The sequence below is a fragment of the Salmo trutta genome, chromosome 29 (genome assembly GCF_901001165.1).
Source record: "Salmo trutta chromosome 29, fSalTru1.1, whole genome shotgun sequence".
Lineage (NCBI taxonomy): Eukaryota > Metazoa > Chordata > Actinopteri > Salmoniformes > Salmonidae > Salmo > Salmo trutta.
This window is the reverse complement of record NC_042985.1, coordinates 705,135-722,602: the sequence shown is the minus strand read 5'-3', so window position 1 is coordinate 722,602 and position 17,468 is coordinate 705,135. Positions and strand designations below refer to the sequence as shown.

At 40.9% G+C, this 17,468-nt stretch overlaps 2 protein-coding genes across 2 annotated transcripts; one reads left to right on the top strand and one right to left on the bottom strand.

Annotated features, from left to right (window-relative positions):
* Positions 1-5,109: 5,109 nt before the first annotated feature.
* Positions 5,110-10,132, bottom strand: LOC115166719 (NAD-dependent protein deacetylase sirtuin-3). The gene is made up of 7 exons (XM_029720436.1): positions 9,812-10,132; positions 9,415-9,658; positions 8,950-9,182; positions 8,742-8,842; positions 8,359-8,520; positions 7,752-7,964; positions 5,110-5,645 (listed from the first exon to the last, which is right to left on the bottom strand). The coding sequence occupies exons 1-6, from the start codon at positions 9,906-9,908 to the stop codon at positions 7,785-7,787; spliced, it is 1,017 nt and encodes a 338-aa protein (XP_029576296.1). The 5' UTR covers positions 9,909-10,132; the 3' UTR covers positions 5,110-5,645; positions 7,752-7,784.
* A 237-nt stretch (positions 10,133-10,369) lies between these two features.
* On the top strand, positions 10,370-16,307 carry LOC115166718 (26S proteasome non-ATPase regulatory subunit 13-like). The gene is made up of 11 exons (XM_029720435.1): positions 10,370-10,609; positions 11,303-11,416; positions 11,551-11,606; positions 11,736-11,866; positions 12,060-12,231; positions 12,742-12,821; positions 13,039-13,164; positions 13,455-13,517; positions 14,868-14,948; positions 15,333-15,449; positions 15,735-16,307. The coding sequence occupies exons 1-11, from the start codon at positions 10,509-10,511 to the stop codon at positions 15,828-15,830; spliced, it is 1,137 nt and encodes a 378-aa protein (XP_029576295.1). The 5' UTR covers positions 10,370-10,508; the 3' UTR covers positions 15,831-16,307.
* The last annotated feature ends 1,161 nt before the right edge of the window (positions 16,308-17,468 follow it).

Below are 17,468 nucleotides of genomic sequence, written 5' to 3'. Positions count from 1 at the left end.
GTTGAGGGGTGTTGACCACTGGCCTGTCATCCTTCTGATCCAGATGAGGGTTTTTTACAGTTTCACTTTCCTTCTCACATAAAGTCTCAACTTTCACTTGTATGAATAAGACACCATTTTGTAATTCGAGTCTATAATTCAATGCTTGAAAGAACTCTGAAATAGTATATTTTTTCCCTGATAAAGTATTTCAGTACCTTCAACAGACAGACAAATACAGTTGAAGTCGGAAGTTTACATACACTTAGGTTGGCGTCATTAAAACTTGTTTTTCAACCACTCCACAAATTTCTTGTTAACAAACTATAATTTTGGCAAGTCGGTTAGGACATCTACTTTGTGCATGATATGTCATTTTTGTTTCCAACAATTGTTTACAAACAGATTATTTCACTAATAATTCACTGTATCACAATTCCAATGGGTCAGAAGTTTACATACATCAAGTTGACTGTGCCTTCAAACAGCTTGGAAAATTCCAGAAAATTATGTCATGGCTTTAGAAGCTTCTGATAAGCTAATTGACATCATTTGAGTCATTTGGAGGTGTACCTGTGGATGTATTTCAAGGCCTACCTTCAAACTCATTGCCTCTTTGCTTGACATCATGGGAAAATCAAAAGAAATCAGCCAAGACCTCAGAAAACAAATTGTAGACCTCCACAAGTCCGGTTCATCCTTGGGAGTAATTTCCAAATGCCTGAAGGTACCACGTTCATCTGTACAAACAATAGTACGCAAGTATAAACACTATGGGACCACGCAGCCGTCATACCGCTCAGGAGAAGACGCGTTCTGTCTCCTAGATATGAACGTACTTTGGTGCGAATAGTGCAAATCAATCCAGAACAACAGCAAAGGACCTTGTGAAGATGCTGGAGGAAACAGGTACAAAAGTATCTATATCCACAGTAAAACGAGTCCTATATCGACATAACCTGAAAGGCCGCTCAGCAAGGAAGAAGCCACTGCTCCAATCCGCAATTAAAAAGCCAGACTACGGTTTGCAACTGCACATGGTCACAAAGATCATACTTTTTTCAGAAATGTCCTCTGGTCTAATGAAACAAAAATATAACTTTTTGGCCATAATGACCATCGTTATGTTTGGAGGAAAAAGGGGGAGGCGTGCAAGCCCGAAGAACACCATCCCAAATGTGAAGCACGGGGGAGGCCGCATCATGTTGTGGGGTACTTTGCTGCAGGAGGGACTGGTGCACTTCACAAAATAGCTGGCATCATAAGGCAGGAAAATTATGGGGATATATTGAAGCAACATCTCAAGACATCAGTCAGGAAGTTTAATTTTGGTAGTAAATGGGTCTTCCAAATGGACAATGACCCCAAGCACACTTCCAAAGTTGTGGCAAAATGGCTTAAGGACAACAAAGTCAAGGTATTAGAGTGGCCATCACAAAGCCCTGACCTCAATCCCATAGAAAATGTGTGGGCAGAACTGAAAAGCGTGTGCGAGCAAGGAGACCTACAAACCTGACTCTGTTACACCAGCTCTGTCAGGAGGAATGAGCCAAAATTCACCCAACTTATTGTGGGAAGCTTGTGGAAGGCTACCCGAAAAATTTGACCCAAGTGGAACAATTTAAAGGCAATGCTACCAAATACTAATTGAGTGTCTGTAAACTTCAGACCCACTGGGAATGTGATTAAAGAAATTAAAGCTGAAATAAATCATTTTCTCTGCTATTTTTCTGACATTTCACATTCTTAAAATAAAGCAGTGAGCCTAATTGACCTAAGACAGGGAATTTGTACTAGGATTAAATGTCAGGAATTGTGAAAAACAGAGTTTAAATGTATTTGGCTAAGGTGTATGTAAACTGTGTATGCTACTCTATCATATTGGTAGTAGTTTACATCAGGATGCTACTGGGTCAGTTATTACATTATTCTATCATATTGGTAGTAGTTTACTGGGTCAGTTATTACATCATTCTATCATATTGGTAGTAGTTTACTGGGTCAGTTATTACATTATTCTATCATATTGGTAGTAGTTTACTGGGTCAGTTATTACATTATTCTATCATATTGGTAGTAGTCTACTGGGTCAGTTATTACATTATTCTATCATATTGGTAGTAGTCTACTGGGTCAGTTATTACATTATTCTACCATACTGGTAGTAGTTTACTGGGTCAGTTATTACATTATTCTATAATATTGGTAGTAGTCTACTGGGTCAGTTATTACATCATTCTATCATATTGGTAGTAGTTTACTGGGTCAGTTATTACATCATATTGGTAGTAGTTTACTGGGTCAGTTATTACATCATTCTATCATATTGGTAGTAGTTTACTGGGTCAGTTATTACATTATTCTATCATATTGGTAGTAGTTTACTGGGTCAGTTATTACATCATATTGGTAGTAGTCTACTGGGTCAGTTATTACATTATTCTATTGGTAGTAGTTTACTGGGTCAGTTATTACATCATTCTATCATATTGGTAGTAGTCTACTGGGTCAGTTATTACATCATTCTATCATATTGGCAGCAGTTTACTGGGTCAGTTATTACATTATTCTATCATATTGGTAGTAGTTTACTGGGTCAGTTATTACATCATTCTATTGGTAGTAGTTTACTGGGTCAGTTATTACATCATTCTATCATATTGGTAGCAGTTTACTGGGTCAGTTACTACACATATCCTAGTGATTCTGTGTTTCTATATTCAGCTCCATGTCTCTGTCAGCCTCTGTGTCATTTAACCACCCTACAGGAGATGATGGTGGTCCTACCAACGCAGAAATACAATTATAACTCACAAAATGGACACACAATCTCTATTGATTACAACAGATTGAGGTCTTCTGTTGGCGTGTGTTTCAGTGAGCAGGGCAACATCAGTACCTTCATTATGTGTGACAATCAATACTGTTAGCAGCCAATAACGTAATGGCTGTGGGCTACAACATAGATTAAACTCAATCTAATGGCTGTGTGCTACAACACAGATTAAACTCATTCTAATGACTGTGGACTACAACACAGATTAAACTCAATCTAATGACTGTGGACTACAACACAGATTAAACTCATTCTAACGGCTGTGGACTACAACACAGATTAAACTCATTCTAACGGCTGTGGACTACAACACAGGTTAAACTAATTCTAACGGCTGTGGACTACAACACATATTAAACTCATTCTAACGGCTGTGGACTACAACACATATTAAACTCATTCTAACGGCTGTGGACTACAACACATATTAAACTCATTCTAAAGGCTGTGGACTACAACACAGATTAAACTCATTCTAACGGCTGTGGACTACAACACAGATTAAACTCATTCTAACGGCTGTGGACTACAACACAGATTAAACTCATTCTAACGGCTGTGGACTACAACACAGATTAAACTCATTCTAACGGCTGTGGACTTCAACACATATTAAACTCATTCTAACGGCTGTGGACTACAACACAGATTAAACTCATTCTAACGACTGTGGACTACAACACATATTAAACTCATTCTAACGGCTGTGGACTACAACACAGATTAAACTCATTCTAATGACTGTGGACTACAACACATATTAAACTCATTCTAACGGCTGTGGACTACAACACAGATTAAACTCATTCTAACGGCTGTGGACTACAACACAGATTAAACTCATTCTAACGGCTGTGGACTACAACACAGATTAAATTCATTCTAACGGCTGTGGACTACAACACAGATTAAACTCATTCTAACGGCTGTGGACTACAACACAGATTAAACTCATTCTAACGGCTGTGGAGCATAACAGAATAACCTCTTAAGGATCCGCTCACTTTTTTCTATTTTCTTCTAAAATGACATACCCAAATCTAACTTCCTGTAGCTCAGGCCCTGAAGCAAAGATATACATATTCTTGGTACCATTTGAAAGGAAACACTTTGAAGTTTGTGGAAATGTGAAAGGAATGTAGGAGAATATAAATCTGATAATACAAAGAAAAAAAACAACCGTTCTTTTGTATTATTTTTTACCATCATCTTTGAAATGCAAGAGAAAGGCCATGATGTATTATTCCAGCCCAGGTCCAATTTAGATTTTGGCCACTAGATGGCAGCAGTGAATGTGCAAAGTTTTATACTGATCCAATGAATCATTGTATTTCTGTTCAATATTTTGTATCAAGACTGACCAAATGTCAACTTCTGTCAGTAAAATGAATCCACTGTAGTGTGACTAACCTTCTATCTAGAGGTATTTATGAGCTAGTTAAGTTTCTCATTGCCTCGGTCCAATCACCTACTACTATTGAGAGAATCTGACATCTTTTCGTACCCAATGTGCATCTCTTTGATGCAAACCTGTCAGGACAGTATAGAAACAAGTTAAATTATTAATGGTGTTATTTAACATAAGGATGGGGTGTGACAGGTAGTCAAGGCTGTGATGCAGGGTGGAAGCCATGGAAGGGCATTTCAAAGTGTCCTGTAGTATGACCATCTCGTGTGTGTACTCACGTTGGGAGCGGGGGGGGGGGGGGGGGGGGGGGGGGGTAGCCATAGCCATAGCCCTGGAAGATCTACCATTGTCCTCATCCTGTGACTTTCAGCAGCATTGTCCATTAGGAAGTTCACAGGTCAATAGATTTGACCTTAAACAAAGTATAACTGCATTGATTGAATTCCATTTAATGAATCAATGACCAGTGGCGGTTCTAGACCATTTCAACTGGCCAAGCTGGGGCCAGTTGTACTGTTAGAGGGGCCAGTTACATTAGACGTTATTGTTGTCATATCGTTTTCTTCACTACATTGCAGGCATTAGCAGGCAAAAGACCATGTTCATAATCATTAGTGTTCCGCGTTGCCACTGTCTAATAACGGATGTAAAAAAAGAACCATAGCAAAAATTTGTTATGTAAAAATGATTTCATACTCCACATTTAGGGGGGCCTCAAGGGGGTCCGCAGGGACACTGGCCCCCCCTGTCCCCAGAACCACCCCTGTCAATGACCTATTTGAGTTCAAGAGGGCTGAACGGAGTTCACAATACTGTACTTTAGCTCCATCTGGTGGCCACATGGACACACACACACACACACACACACACACACACACACAAAGAGTTCCAATTGTTGCTCAGCTTTATTAGCAGCATAATCTCTTGTGACTGACAAAACAGAGTAGCTGATTTGGTTTCGAAGTGCCAAGATCATTAGCAGCATCATGGTCTGCAGGTCTGGTCGATGACATTGACAACAAAACCAGCTCTGTACGGATCTTTACGGTAATTATTTACTGCAAAAACTGTACATGAGACAGAATAAAAAGCATAAAAGAATATCTCAAGATATTTACACATTTCACAGAAGACTAATAAATATAATAAATTAACCAACCCAATACATTCCCAATTTGTACTAAACATCTTCCTCCAAAAGCCAGACAGGAAACCATTGCTGTCTCTGTGTTGTGCTGATTGACCGGTGTGTGGATCAAAGTCTGTTGAAGAGAGTTCATTTAATTCTAGATTCTCTGCTGAGTAGACACTCTGCTGTAGTCCTGAGCTATGAGGCAGGTGGACTGAGGTGGACTGCAGCAGTGAGGCATTCTGAATGGTATCTTAAAGACACTGACCATCTCATTCCTCCTTCTCTGTAGCCTGCAAATTAAAAAAGAAACACAAAATCCACATAGTGAGGTTGAATTTATATTTTTAAGTGGTCCTTCGTAGCTCAGTGCAACTCCAGGATAGTGCTGCTTGATTCCCAGGACCACACGTATGTAAAATGGATGTACGCATGACTAAGTCACTTTGGATAAAAACATCTGCTCAATGGCATACATTATAATACATCAGGATTCTTGAAAGATGAGGAAATAAACTTTTTTCGCAAATATTTTTCTTAATATTACAAATGAAGTCAACACCATCAGACACCTTAAAAGACATTACATTTTTACGTTTATTGTTCAACAAGTGTTTAAAAACGACGCAACCCGGAGTGCCTGGACCGAGCCCAGAGGAGCCTTATTGCTATTATAGACTGGTTACCAATGTAATTAGAGCTGTGAAAATAAATGTTTAGTCATATCCGTGGTATATATATACACCATGGCTTTCAGCCAATCTGAATTCAGCCAATCTGAATGCTGATTGGCTGGCACCGCATTGTGTCCTGCCTAAGAACGGCCCTTAGCTGTGGTATATTGGCCATATACCACACCCTTATTGCTTAATTATACCATTGGCATTGTTGAATACTTGTTTCTGATTGGCTTGAAGGGCATTCTAGAGTGTGCATTATTTCCCTATATCACATGGTATGATAGAATTCATTGGCTATAGTTCATTCTTACATGTTCTATGTTTGAGCTGCTTTTGAAAGCAAAAGTCCAATTGAAAACATGATTGCCATTGTTGAATTCGATGTTCATAATAGCAAGCTGGGACTGATGGTTTGGTTAGCTAAGCTAGCAAGTCTGTTTGGTTACCATGGCAACTCCTGAAGCTGTCTAGTAAACTCGCTAGCTACTTCAGTGGATGTTGAACACATTTCTACCGGAAAATGAACACATTCCTAGCGGAAAATATGTTAAAATTATAGCTTTGGTATAAAAGGGATAATCAACTCGAGATTCTATACATTCTTTGGAAAATAATGTAACTCTGTGGAAGGTCAGTTCCACTCCATGAACACACCTTCCACGTCGTTCATTATTTACCATAGATTGTCCCTTAAATTAAAATCTACAAACTTCCGTTTGTTTTATAGCGCTATATAATGCTCCAGGCTCATTTCATTAGCATGTTGATATGTTTTTCTACATTCAGAACATAAAACAAATGTAGAAAGCAAACATTATCCCTTAGGTCTAACACAGCAAGTACTTCAATAGTTGAAGTATATGTTTCAGAACGACGTATCTTAAGGGGGTTAGCCATCTGTGACGGAGTTGCCAAGTCACTGATGGAGTCGACAACAAATACTCAAAACAGACTTTTTTTTTTGCCTCTAAAAATAGAAGTTCAAAACAAACGTTTAGTAAAATATAGAAAATAATTCATTACAAAATTTGCAAATAAAAGCATCAATCTATCAGATTTTTTAGACAGAATTTACATTATATGAAAATCTGAGGAGTTTGTATTATGGAGTTGACAAAAATTTAAAGCCTCCAGCTTTATTCATTCAAGTGGTGTACAAAGTAGCAATTTAGTTTTTCCTCAGGTGCTTTTATGACTCTAAAACCTCATTAAAATAAACATATTTGAACCAAAATGAATATCCTATCAGGGAGATGGAGTTGACAGTTTATGGTTGTGGCCATAGTGATTTCAATATTGTTTGTTAATTCTAACAACATTTGAGAGCTTTCCAGACCCTGACTGGCCTTGTTGCACTACATGTAATGAGAACATGAATAAGGGGTCCTTATGGTAGAGCTGTCCCTGCTCATTCCTGATTCATTTAGGACTTCAGACAAATCTGACTGAGTCGACCAAATCTGCAGATACATTTTTTACAGTTTTGAGAGAAATATTATTTAAAGTCAAATAACGCAACAATATATATATTTTTTTAATATAGAAATAATTTTTTCCTGCCGGACAAGGATTGTCCAGACTTTGAAGAATCCCTGATATATATTAAGTCTCTGAATGCTCTGAAAATCAGTGAATGCAAAGAACCCAGGGTTTAGGTGTGTTTGTGTTTTAAATGTGTACGTGACACGTGTGTAAATCATATGACTTCCCATAACCAACCTTCTTAGCATTGGCAGCCATGAGAGCCTCCAGCTAGTGGTTCCAGCCCAGGGCATCAGCCAGCATCTGCACTCCACCGACCACATCCCCTAGCTGGGCCACATCGTTGTGTCGCGGGGTCCCCCAAGCGAAGGGCCCCACCAGGTCTCTGTTGATAAGCAGGCGAGGGACAGAGTCCCTCACAGCTCCGGCCAGACTGGCAAAGGGCTCCACCTAGTGTATTGACAAGGAACAACATGTTTTTATCAGTCTCCAGTAAAAAAAAAAAATATATACATTCATACATATACATATATACATACATACATACATACATACATACATACATACATACATACATACATATATACATACATATATACATACATACATACATACATACATACATACATACATACATACATACATACATACACCGGAGATATCTTTTATAGGACCCCTGGACTACTGAGTGAAACCCTGTCCTGCCTGATTGACAGGTGAATAACAGGAGACTAGCGTGTTAATAACTGGTTTATAACATGTTTATAACTGTGAATAACAGCTTACTAACAGCCAAATAACGTGTATAACATCTTAATAACACATTAATAGCAGTGTTCCTCACCTCCAGAGAGGTACCCATGATAATGAGGAGGTCTGCCTGGGGAAAGTCCTTCAGGTAGCTGAAGTAGTGAGGAGGTAGCTCCTCCCCAAAGAAGACAATGTCAGGCTTCACCACGCCCTTACAAGTGGGACACTTAGGGACTGTCCCCTTCATAATATCAGGCTAAACCAGGGACGGAGAAGCAGACAAACACACAGGAGAAATACAGGAAATCAAAACTAGATATATTTTAACAACAAGCCACTGCATCAAACTATTAGCTTTCAAACTTAAGAAACTTTCACAAATGACAGTATCAGAGCTAGATGGATTGACCTTCTCAATAATATGAATAAGTTGTAACAGGGAAATGCTCTGAGAATAGTGTGAGTTAACCGACTCACACGTAGCTCCTCCCCCTTGTAGTCTCTCAGACACACAGTACAGGTAGCAGTAGCAAATGAGCCGTGTGCCTCCACCAGTTTCTCAGGGGGGATTCCTGCCACTAGAGTCACACACACAGTGAAACACAGTGAGATAGAGAGATGACAGGCTCCTGTGTGTATTATCTGAACTGTTTTTCAATATGGTCATACTAGAGGATCAACTTACGTCTCTCCAGGCCGTCGATATTCTGCGTGTACATTCTGAGGAGCTGGCCCTTGTCATGAAGGAGCCGTACGAAATAGTGTGTGAGGTTGGGTTGGTAGTTGCCTGGGTACAGCTCTTTGGCCAGGGCAAAGAAAGGGTTGGGGTTGTGATGGAAGTAGTTGATCTCGAAGATGGCTTCTGCGTAAGGAAGATTATACTGCTGGAGGTTGTCATAGAGACCACTGCCAGGGGACCTGTCCAAGGAAATTAGGGAGAAAAAGGTTTCCTACAAAGTCTGTGCATTCATTGTTTTCCTGACATGGGTTGACTGAAAATCTCAAACACTTTCCAAATACTTGAGGTTGCATTTCATTGAACTTCTTCATCCACTACAATGCAACCAATGGAATCATCCCAAAAGTGCAAAACCGCACCCTGCCCACAGGTCAAGTGCACCTCAAGCATTTAAAATATACCAGTTGTCACCTGAAGTCTGGGATACCACTAGGCGTGCTGATCCCAGCCCCGGCCATCACTATGATCCTCTTGTACTGTCTGCCTCTGATGTTCTTAGTGAGGTCCTCTAGCGTCTGCTGCTTGGAGTCCTCCACTCCTCCTCTACAGAACAGTCCTCGAAACCCAGGCCACCAGAGTGTCCTGTCTTGGCTTGGACGTAGACCGTGGACATCCCTTTGCCTTGGAGCAAGGAATAATGTTCTTTGCTGTTGATCTGAGAAGGTAATGCATGTGGTGAAGTTACTGAGTAACTAGCTACTATCCTCATCCATCATATTACCTGTAGGTCTATGCAATGTTCACATCAATCTCAAAAGCAGCTTTCAAATTACAATTCGTTTCAATAGATATTTACGCTCTTACTTACGTTTCAGTTTGATGAATCTAGCTGTACTCGATGTAATAGTGTGATACAGACATAACCTGCCCTTGTGGACCAGTGGGGAGGACATGAAATAAGTCATAGCTTGCTGCAAGAAATACACCGTATATTTGTAGCTTTTCTAGAGCGGCGTCTTCATTTTGGAAGCAGGCAGTTTAAGCGCATGTTTTTACACAAGAAGAACCATTTCAAAAGCATAACCCTCCTAAGTTTTAGCTCCATTTCATAATGCACAACATTCGCTCAAAACAAATGTGAGCCGCTGCAGTAGTCTGTTGTTGCTCTGATTACCTTTGAACTCGTGACGATCGCTGATTATACCGTAAAATATGTACAATTATATTACAGTTTAGAATAAACAATTTAAATATAAGTGCTCACTGTCATTATTTTATAAATTGTAAATATCAGTTTGGTTCACTAATATCGAGTAATTAAACCACTTATCGTGATTACATCAAAAACATATATGGGGTAATAAAAACACGTAAAACACGTAAACGCGTATTTGTTAGAAACATTACGGTAGACATTCCTGTGTCAGCTCAGCTCCCATGATACTTTGCGTCTAATCTTTGGCTTGTGGTGCTAGCTGTACAGTTAGCTAGCTAGGTACAGAAATTACAGATAAAAGTTGTCAACACGTTTCTCATTCGGTATCTAAATCAAACCTACCGCGACAATGAAAGATGTTACCGGGTACCTCAAAACGCAACAGAGCATGAGCTCAACTCCGGAGATGGCATCGGAATGGCACACACTAGAGGAGTTTTACAACAAAAAGTAAGGATAGCGTCTGTCTACGTTAGCTAGCTTTTGTATGTCATTCATGCGCTGAGTCATGGAGTTAGCTTGCTAATGCTACAGTAGCTAGCTAAACACCAACCATCAATGAATGACACACAATCTATCAAATGTGAATTGTGTAGAGTGGAATAAAACATATGAAACATGTCCCTAACGTTACCGAAAATGTATTGTTATGATAGTCGTCATGGCCACAATCTTTCCTGATGCTATGCGGTTAACGGTTGCTAAAATGCATCAGTAGACAGGGAGGCTAGCTAATTAGCCAATGTTAGCTATTTAACGTTAGTTTTTTTTGCGTTTAGGGACTTTTGATTTTGCAATCTTGCAAGGCATATGTATTCATAGTCTCCGTCTTCACTTCATCTGGCGGCAGGTAAACTAGTGGTTAGATCGTTGGATTAGTAACCGAAAGGTTGCAAGATCGAATCCCCAACTGACAAGATAAAAATCTGTCGTTCTGCCCCTGAACAAGGCAGTTAACCCACTGTTCCTAGGCCGTCATTGAAAATAAGAACTTGTTCTTAACTGACTTGCCTAGTTAAATAAAGGTAAAATAAATCTGACCAGCTTGCTACTAACCCCATTCAGTGCAGGATTGTTTCTTATTCATCATGTAATGCCCATATGACTGTTAGTACCTAACCATACCCGTCTTTCCATTGACAGGTTGTGGCATCAGTTGACCCTAAAGCTCACAGACTTTGTAAAAGACCCTTGCTTTGCCACAGGAGATGGCCTCATACAGCTGTACGATAACTTCCTCAGTGACTTTGACCACAGGTAGGACCAACACCAACCTACAGTAAATAACTGCTTCTCTGACAATTGGAATAGTAGCTAGAATTACAACACTGTTTAGTAGTCCAATCTCAGGGTGTTCAGTCATAACCTTTCTTTCTCTCTGTCTTTTGTAGAATCAACCCCCTGTCTCTGGTGGAGATCATCCTGTATGTTGCCAGACAAATGACAGGTAAGAACACAGTTGTGACATGCAGTTAGTAGTCCTATCACCTTCTTCGCTGATGCTAAGTAATTGAACTTGAATCCTCTCAGATACCTCATGGGATTTCCACCAGCTCAACCAAGTTCTCATTTTCAGATCCTAAAGATGCTATCACTTTCCTTGAGAAGACTAAGGAGAAGGTGAAGAGCAACGATGAGTCTGTCATTCTGTGCAAGACATCTATTGGAGCCCTTAAACTGGAGATAAATGACCTTCCAGCCACAAAGGTAACACACTGTCTGGGCATACAGTAACTTGTAGGTAAAAACCTGGAAAACGAACATCTCAATGGAGACCTGTCCCAAGAAGGCAGTAATCAAAACAAACAAAAGCATACAATAGCTTACTGTAGTCAGATGTATATGTATGTACATTTCAATCCAGTGTATATGTATGCAAACCCTGCCTTCTGTCCTGCAGATATTAATTGAGGAGGTAGAGGAGACGCTGAATAACTTGCCTGGTGTGACGTCAGTCCATGGGCGATTCTACGACCTGTCCAGCAAATACTACCGCATCGTGGGGAACCATGCCTCTTACTACAAGGACGCCCTGCGCTACCTCGGCTGTGTTGACATCAAAGACCTGCCAGGTAACGTCCGTTTACAATGTAAAAAGGCACTATGTTGCACTGAAATCATACAGCAGAATTTTAATGTTGGTAAAATCACAAAAGCATCATTAGAAGAAAAAATGTTGTTTACAATTGTTTGAAGGCGTTATTCGTTTTTTGTGTGCTAGTACTCACTAGTTGTCATAACTGATGAGGTCTTTATGCTAGTATTCACTAGTTGTCATAACTGATGAGGTCTTTATGCTAGTATTCACTAGTTGTCATAACTGATGAGGTCTTTATGCTAGTATTCACTAGTTGTCATAACTGATGAGGTCTTTATGCTAGTACTCACTAGTTGTCATAACTGATGAGGTCTTTATGCTAGTACTCACTAGTTGTCATAACTGATGAGGTCTTTATGCTAGTATTCACTAGTTGTCATAACTGATGAGGTCTTTATGCTAGTACTCACTAGCTGTCATAACTGATGAGGTCTTTATGCTAGTACTCACTAGCTGTCATAACTGATGTCTTTATATCCATCAGAGACAGAGAAGCAGGAGAGGGCTTTCACACTGGGTCTGGCTGGACTCTTAGGAGAAGGAGTTTACAACTTCGGAGAGCTGGTAAGTACCCATCACCACCCTCATGATAGTTGTGTTTTTGAGGTATCCTCCCAACTGGTGAGATATTAGACTGTCTGATAATAAGCGTCAAGCAGCCATTTAAAGCTAGTTTTGGCTGAGCGACAGCCACAAAAGTTTGGGCTCAAGTTTTGCCTTGGAAGCACCAGATGGCTTTGACAGCCTTTGTTTGACAGCCTGCCTCTGCTTGTGTTTTTAGCTGATGCACCCAGTACTGGAGTCCCTAAGGAGCACAGACAAGCAGTGGCTGATAGACACATTGTACGCCTTCAACGGAGGCAACGTGGAGAAGTTCCAGGCCTACAAGTCTGCCTGGGGAGCGCAGGTAACCAGCACAACTGGCTATAGTACTGCCTACAACAGTCGGTTGAATGTACTCTATGGAAACTATCATTGCAAGAAATAAAGAGCGAAAACTATTGTAGCTCCCGTTCTCTCTTTCCAGAATGTGTTTATACACATGGACATGGTTTTGTTGAGGTGCTATGATTGGAGGCCCATTTTAAAAATGATAATGCAAGTTAATAATGTTACTATACTCACAGAAGATTAGAAATCACCTGTCATTAACCAACAAACACAACTCATTTCAACGTGTGTCTGTGTGTGTTGCAGCCTGACCTGGCAGCAAATGAAGCCAAACTGATGCAGAAGATTCAGCTGCTGTGTGTGATGGAGGTGGGTTCTCTTCTCTCTCGCTCTCTCTCCCCCACGGCAGAACTAATGCTCTCTCTTCCTCTCTGAACTGAATGTTTTATAGTGCAGGAGAACTAACGATTGAGTACGGAAGGTTTTGCTTTTCACAATGAATGTGATATGTGGTTGTTTTACCCAAAGGTAGGAACCAAAAACGGAAAAATAACATATTTTTAGAGGAACAGAATCTGAACCGAGAACAAAAGTGATCTATACTGTTCCGGAAATGAACCGTTATTTTAAAAGCTTGGGAACCGGTTAATAACGTTCCTTTACGTTTCGGGTATTTTGTCCAGTCCCACAACAAAGTGACTATGCAAAGCCCTCCCTCTGTCACTCAGACTTCTTCCAGTGTCTGCCTGCCCCTCCCCCTCCTTCTGAAGCCTTCACTCTGTCACTCAGAAACGTCTTCCAGTGTCTGCCTGTCAGATGATCTTTGCCAGTGTGTGTGTGTGTGTGTGTAGGCTACTGTAGCCCCTCCCCCCTCTGAAGCGTAGGCTACTGTAGCCCCTCCCCCCTCTGAAGCCTAGGCTACTGTAGGCCCTCCCCACTCTGAAGCGTAGGCTACTGTAGGCCCTCCGCACTCTGAAGCGTAGGCTACTGTAGGCCCTCCCCCCTCTGAAGCCTAGGCTACTGTAGGCCCTCTGAAGCCTAGGCTACTGTAGCCCCTCCCCCCTCTGAAGCCTAGGCTACTGATGTTACAGGCATGATTCAGAAGGATGGCTTCAATTTTTCAATGCTAATTAATGATACTATAGTTATCACATTTCACAAAAAGGTAAAATGTGTTTTATCTTAATTCTGGTGCCACTCTGTACACACAAGCTAGTTAGCTCTAGTCTAACGTTAAACCAACTCTCTGAAGTTCAAAGACATTCAACGTTTCTCCATAGCAGCCGCTCCTCCGTAGGTATAATTCTCTGGGTCTAATTCAGATAATGTTATGACATAAGATGCCCAGCGCTTCAAGCCTCCACCGTCTATCGCTCTCTCTCCACCTGCCAAATTTCAGTCGCTTCTCACGCCCTACACTTGTCTTTCCAATGCATGTAAACAATAGTTTGCCCGTTCCACAGCAAGCTGCTCTATTCACACTGATTGGTGAAGTCATTTAATGTTGAGCTAAATGTAAACAATATATAATAATGGTTCAGAACGAAAAAATATGAAAATAATTTTGGTTCCAACACCTGATTTTACCGACTTTTACCAACTTACTGTTGAATCCACTGATTGGTCAGTCTCTCTGGATTACAGCACCTGCTTAATGACGAGGATAAATGTAAATGATGCGCTCAAACAGCCCTACCTCTTCTTCTCTCCTCCGTCTAGATGACGTTCACTCGTCCCGCCAACAACAGACAGCTGACCTTCCATGAGATTGGACAGAGTGCCAAGATCCCCGTCAACGAGGTCAGTTGGTCATCAATCCACCAATCGTATGTCACTTATACCAAATCATTAGTATCTGGAGGCTTCTAATGAACATAGGTCTGTATCCGTGGTCACCAGGTCCACAGGCGTTTTCCCAGCACAATAACACCCAATTAAAATAACATTTAGTTGAGTCGGTGCTTTACTGTCTGGAACTATAGGCCTGTACATCCTGTAGCTCCACCTCCAGGGTTGCTGACAACTGGGGGTTTATCTGGAGACCAGGGTTGCTGACAACTGGGGGTTTATCTGGAGACCAGGGTTGCTGACAGCTGGGGGTTTATCTGGAGACCAGGGTTGCTGACAACTGGGGGTTTATCTGGAGACCAGGGTCTGATTGTGGTTCTTGGTTGTTCCCTGCAGGTGGAGCTGCTAGTGATGAAGGCTCTGTCTGTGGGTCTGATCAAAGGAAACATTGATGAGGTGGACCAGAAAGTTCAGATGACCTGGGTGCAGCCCCGAGTACTGGACCTGCAGCAGGTAAATACATACGCCTTAACATATTCATATTCACGGGCCAAGGAATAATAATCAATCAATCAATGAGAAACACCGGTTCTCAGGGGCTGGACATGACTCCAGGTTTGGACCAGAAACAGGGAATATTCTGTTTTACTATAATGTCCTTTGTAACACAAGACATTGAGACCAATCCTAGTTGTAGTTCAAATAAGTGGCTTTGAGCTATAGAAATCACCCTAGAGATATAGAAAAGCTTGTGACTGTTAACCTTTGACCCTGACTCTCTTCCCTGTCCCTCTTCAGATCAAGGGCATGAAGGACCGGTTGGACCTCTGGTGTGGGGATGTGAAGAACATGGCTGTGTTGGTGGAACAGCAGGCTCACGATATCCTCACCTAGACAGGCCTCCTCCCTCTGCTCTCCATTGCCCTGTTCAGAACAACCCCTTAACCTCTAGACGCTTGTAGAGATCAGAGAAGATTTGATAGGTTTATGCAGTATGATGATAGTACCTTGCCCTCTGATAGGCTAGGTAGTTTTGGCCATGTTGCTTACACCAGTCTGATCCTCTCAGACAAGGGTCTAAGGTGGAGGTGCAAGAATTTTCTTCTGGACAGGGCCCTTCCCTCAGCCTGTTCACCCCTAGAACAGCCACCTTCAACAGACACACCACCATCACAGGAATCCTTTCTTCATTCCTCTACCTATCTCCCAGAAGGACTGATGCATCCAGATTTTTCAGTTTTTTTATTTGTATTTTTGTTGGGGTGCAGTGTACGTTCTTGTTACTTTATAGCAGTAAATAAATAAAAGATAATATTGTTGAATTTTGAGAAAAAAATAAAAAATGCTGGTTGATGAAACATTACCCTTCAAGCATGAATTGTGGATGTGACTGTGTTTTAGACCTATTGACTAATATAATGACTCAGTTTCCCCAACCCTGGATCCTGAGGTATGTTTGACCAGAAGGTTATATTGACTAATACAATGACTCAGTTTCCCCCAACCCTGGATCCTGAGGTATGTTTGACCAGAAGGTTATATTGACTAATACAATGACTCAGTTTCCCCAACCCTGGATCCTGGGGTATGTTTAACCAGAAGGTTATATTGACTAATACAATGACTCAGTTTCCCCAACCCTGGATCCTGGGGTATGTTTAACCAGAAGGTTATATTGACTAATACAATGACTCAGTTTCCCCAACCCTGGATCCTGAGGTATGTTTGACCAGAAGGTTATATTGACTAATAGAATTACATGGTTTCCCAACCCTGGATCCTGAGGTATGTTTAACCAGAAGGTTATATTGACTAATACAATGACTCAGTTTCCCCAACCCTGGATCCTGAGGTATGTTTAACCAGAAGGTTATATTGACTAATACAATGACTCAGTTTCCCCAACCCTGGATCCTGAGGTATGTTTGACCAGAAGGTTATATTGACTAATAGAATGACATGGTTTCCCAACCCTGGATCCTGAGGTATGTTTAACCAGAAGGTTATATTGACTAATACAATGACTCAGTTTCCCCAACCCTGGATCCTGGGGTATGTTTAACCAGAAGGTTATATTGACTAATACAATGACTCAGTTTCCCCAACCCTGGATCCTGAGGTATGTTTAACCAGAAGGTTATATTGACTAATAGAATGACATGGTTTCCCAACCCTGGATCCTGAGGTATGTTTAACCAGAAGGTTATATTGACTAATACAATGACTCAGTTTCCCCAACCCTGGATCCTGAGGTATGTTTAACCAGAAGGTTATATTGACAAATACAATGACTCAGTTTCCCCAACCCTGGATCCTGAGGTATGTTTGACCAGAAGGTTATACTGACTAATAGAATGACATGGTTTCCCAACCCTGGATCCTGAGGTATGTTTAACCAGAAGGTTATATTGACTAATACAATGACTCAGTTTCCCCAACCCTGGATCCTGGGGTATGTTTAACCAGAAGGTTATATTGACTAATAGAATAACTCAGTTTCCCCAACCCTGGATCCTGAGGTATGTTTAACCA

What these genes read in the sequence shown, in the direction of transcription:
- LOC115166719 (XM_029720436.1), bottom strand. Translation starts at nt 9,908, where the DNA reads ATGACTTATTTCATGTCCTCCCCACTGGTCCACAAGGGCAGGTTATGT. An exon ending in AGTGGTATCCCAGACTTCAG is followed by an intron (nt 9,183 to 9,414) that starts GTGACAACTGGT and finishes TTCCTTGGACAG; the next exon opens with GTCCCCTGGCAGTGGTCTCT. An exon ending in TATCGACGGCCTGGAGAGAC is followed by an intron (nt 8,843 to 8,949) that starts GTAAGTTGATCC and finishes GTGTGACTCTAG; the next exon opens with TGGCAGGAATCCCCCCTGAG.
- LOC115166718 (XM_029720435.1), top strand. Translation starts at nt 10,509, where the DNA reads ATGAAAGATGTTACCGGGTACCTCAAAACGCAACAGAGCATGAGCTCA. An exon ending in GAGGAGTTTTACAACAAAAA is followed by an intron (nt 10,610 to 11,302) that starts GTAAGGATAGCG and finishes TTCCATTGACAG; the next exon opens with GTTGTGGCATCAGTTGACCC. An exon ending in TGTTGCCAGACAAATGACAG is followed by an intron (nt 11,607 to 11,735) that starts GTAAGAACACAG and finishes TCTCATTTTCAG; the next exon opens with ATCCTAAAGATGCTATCACT.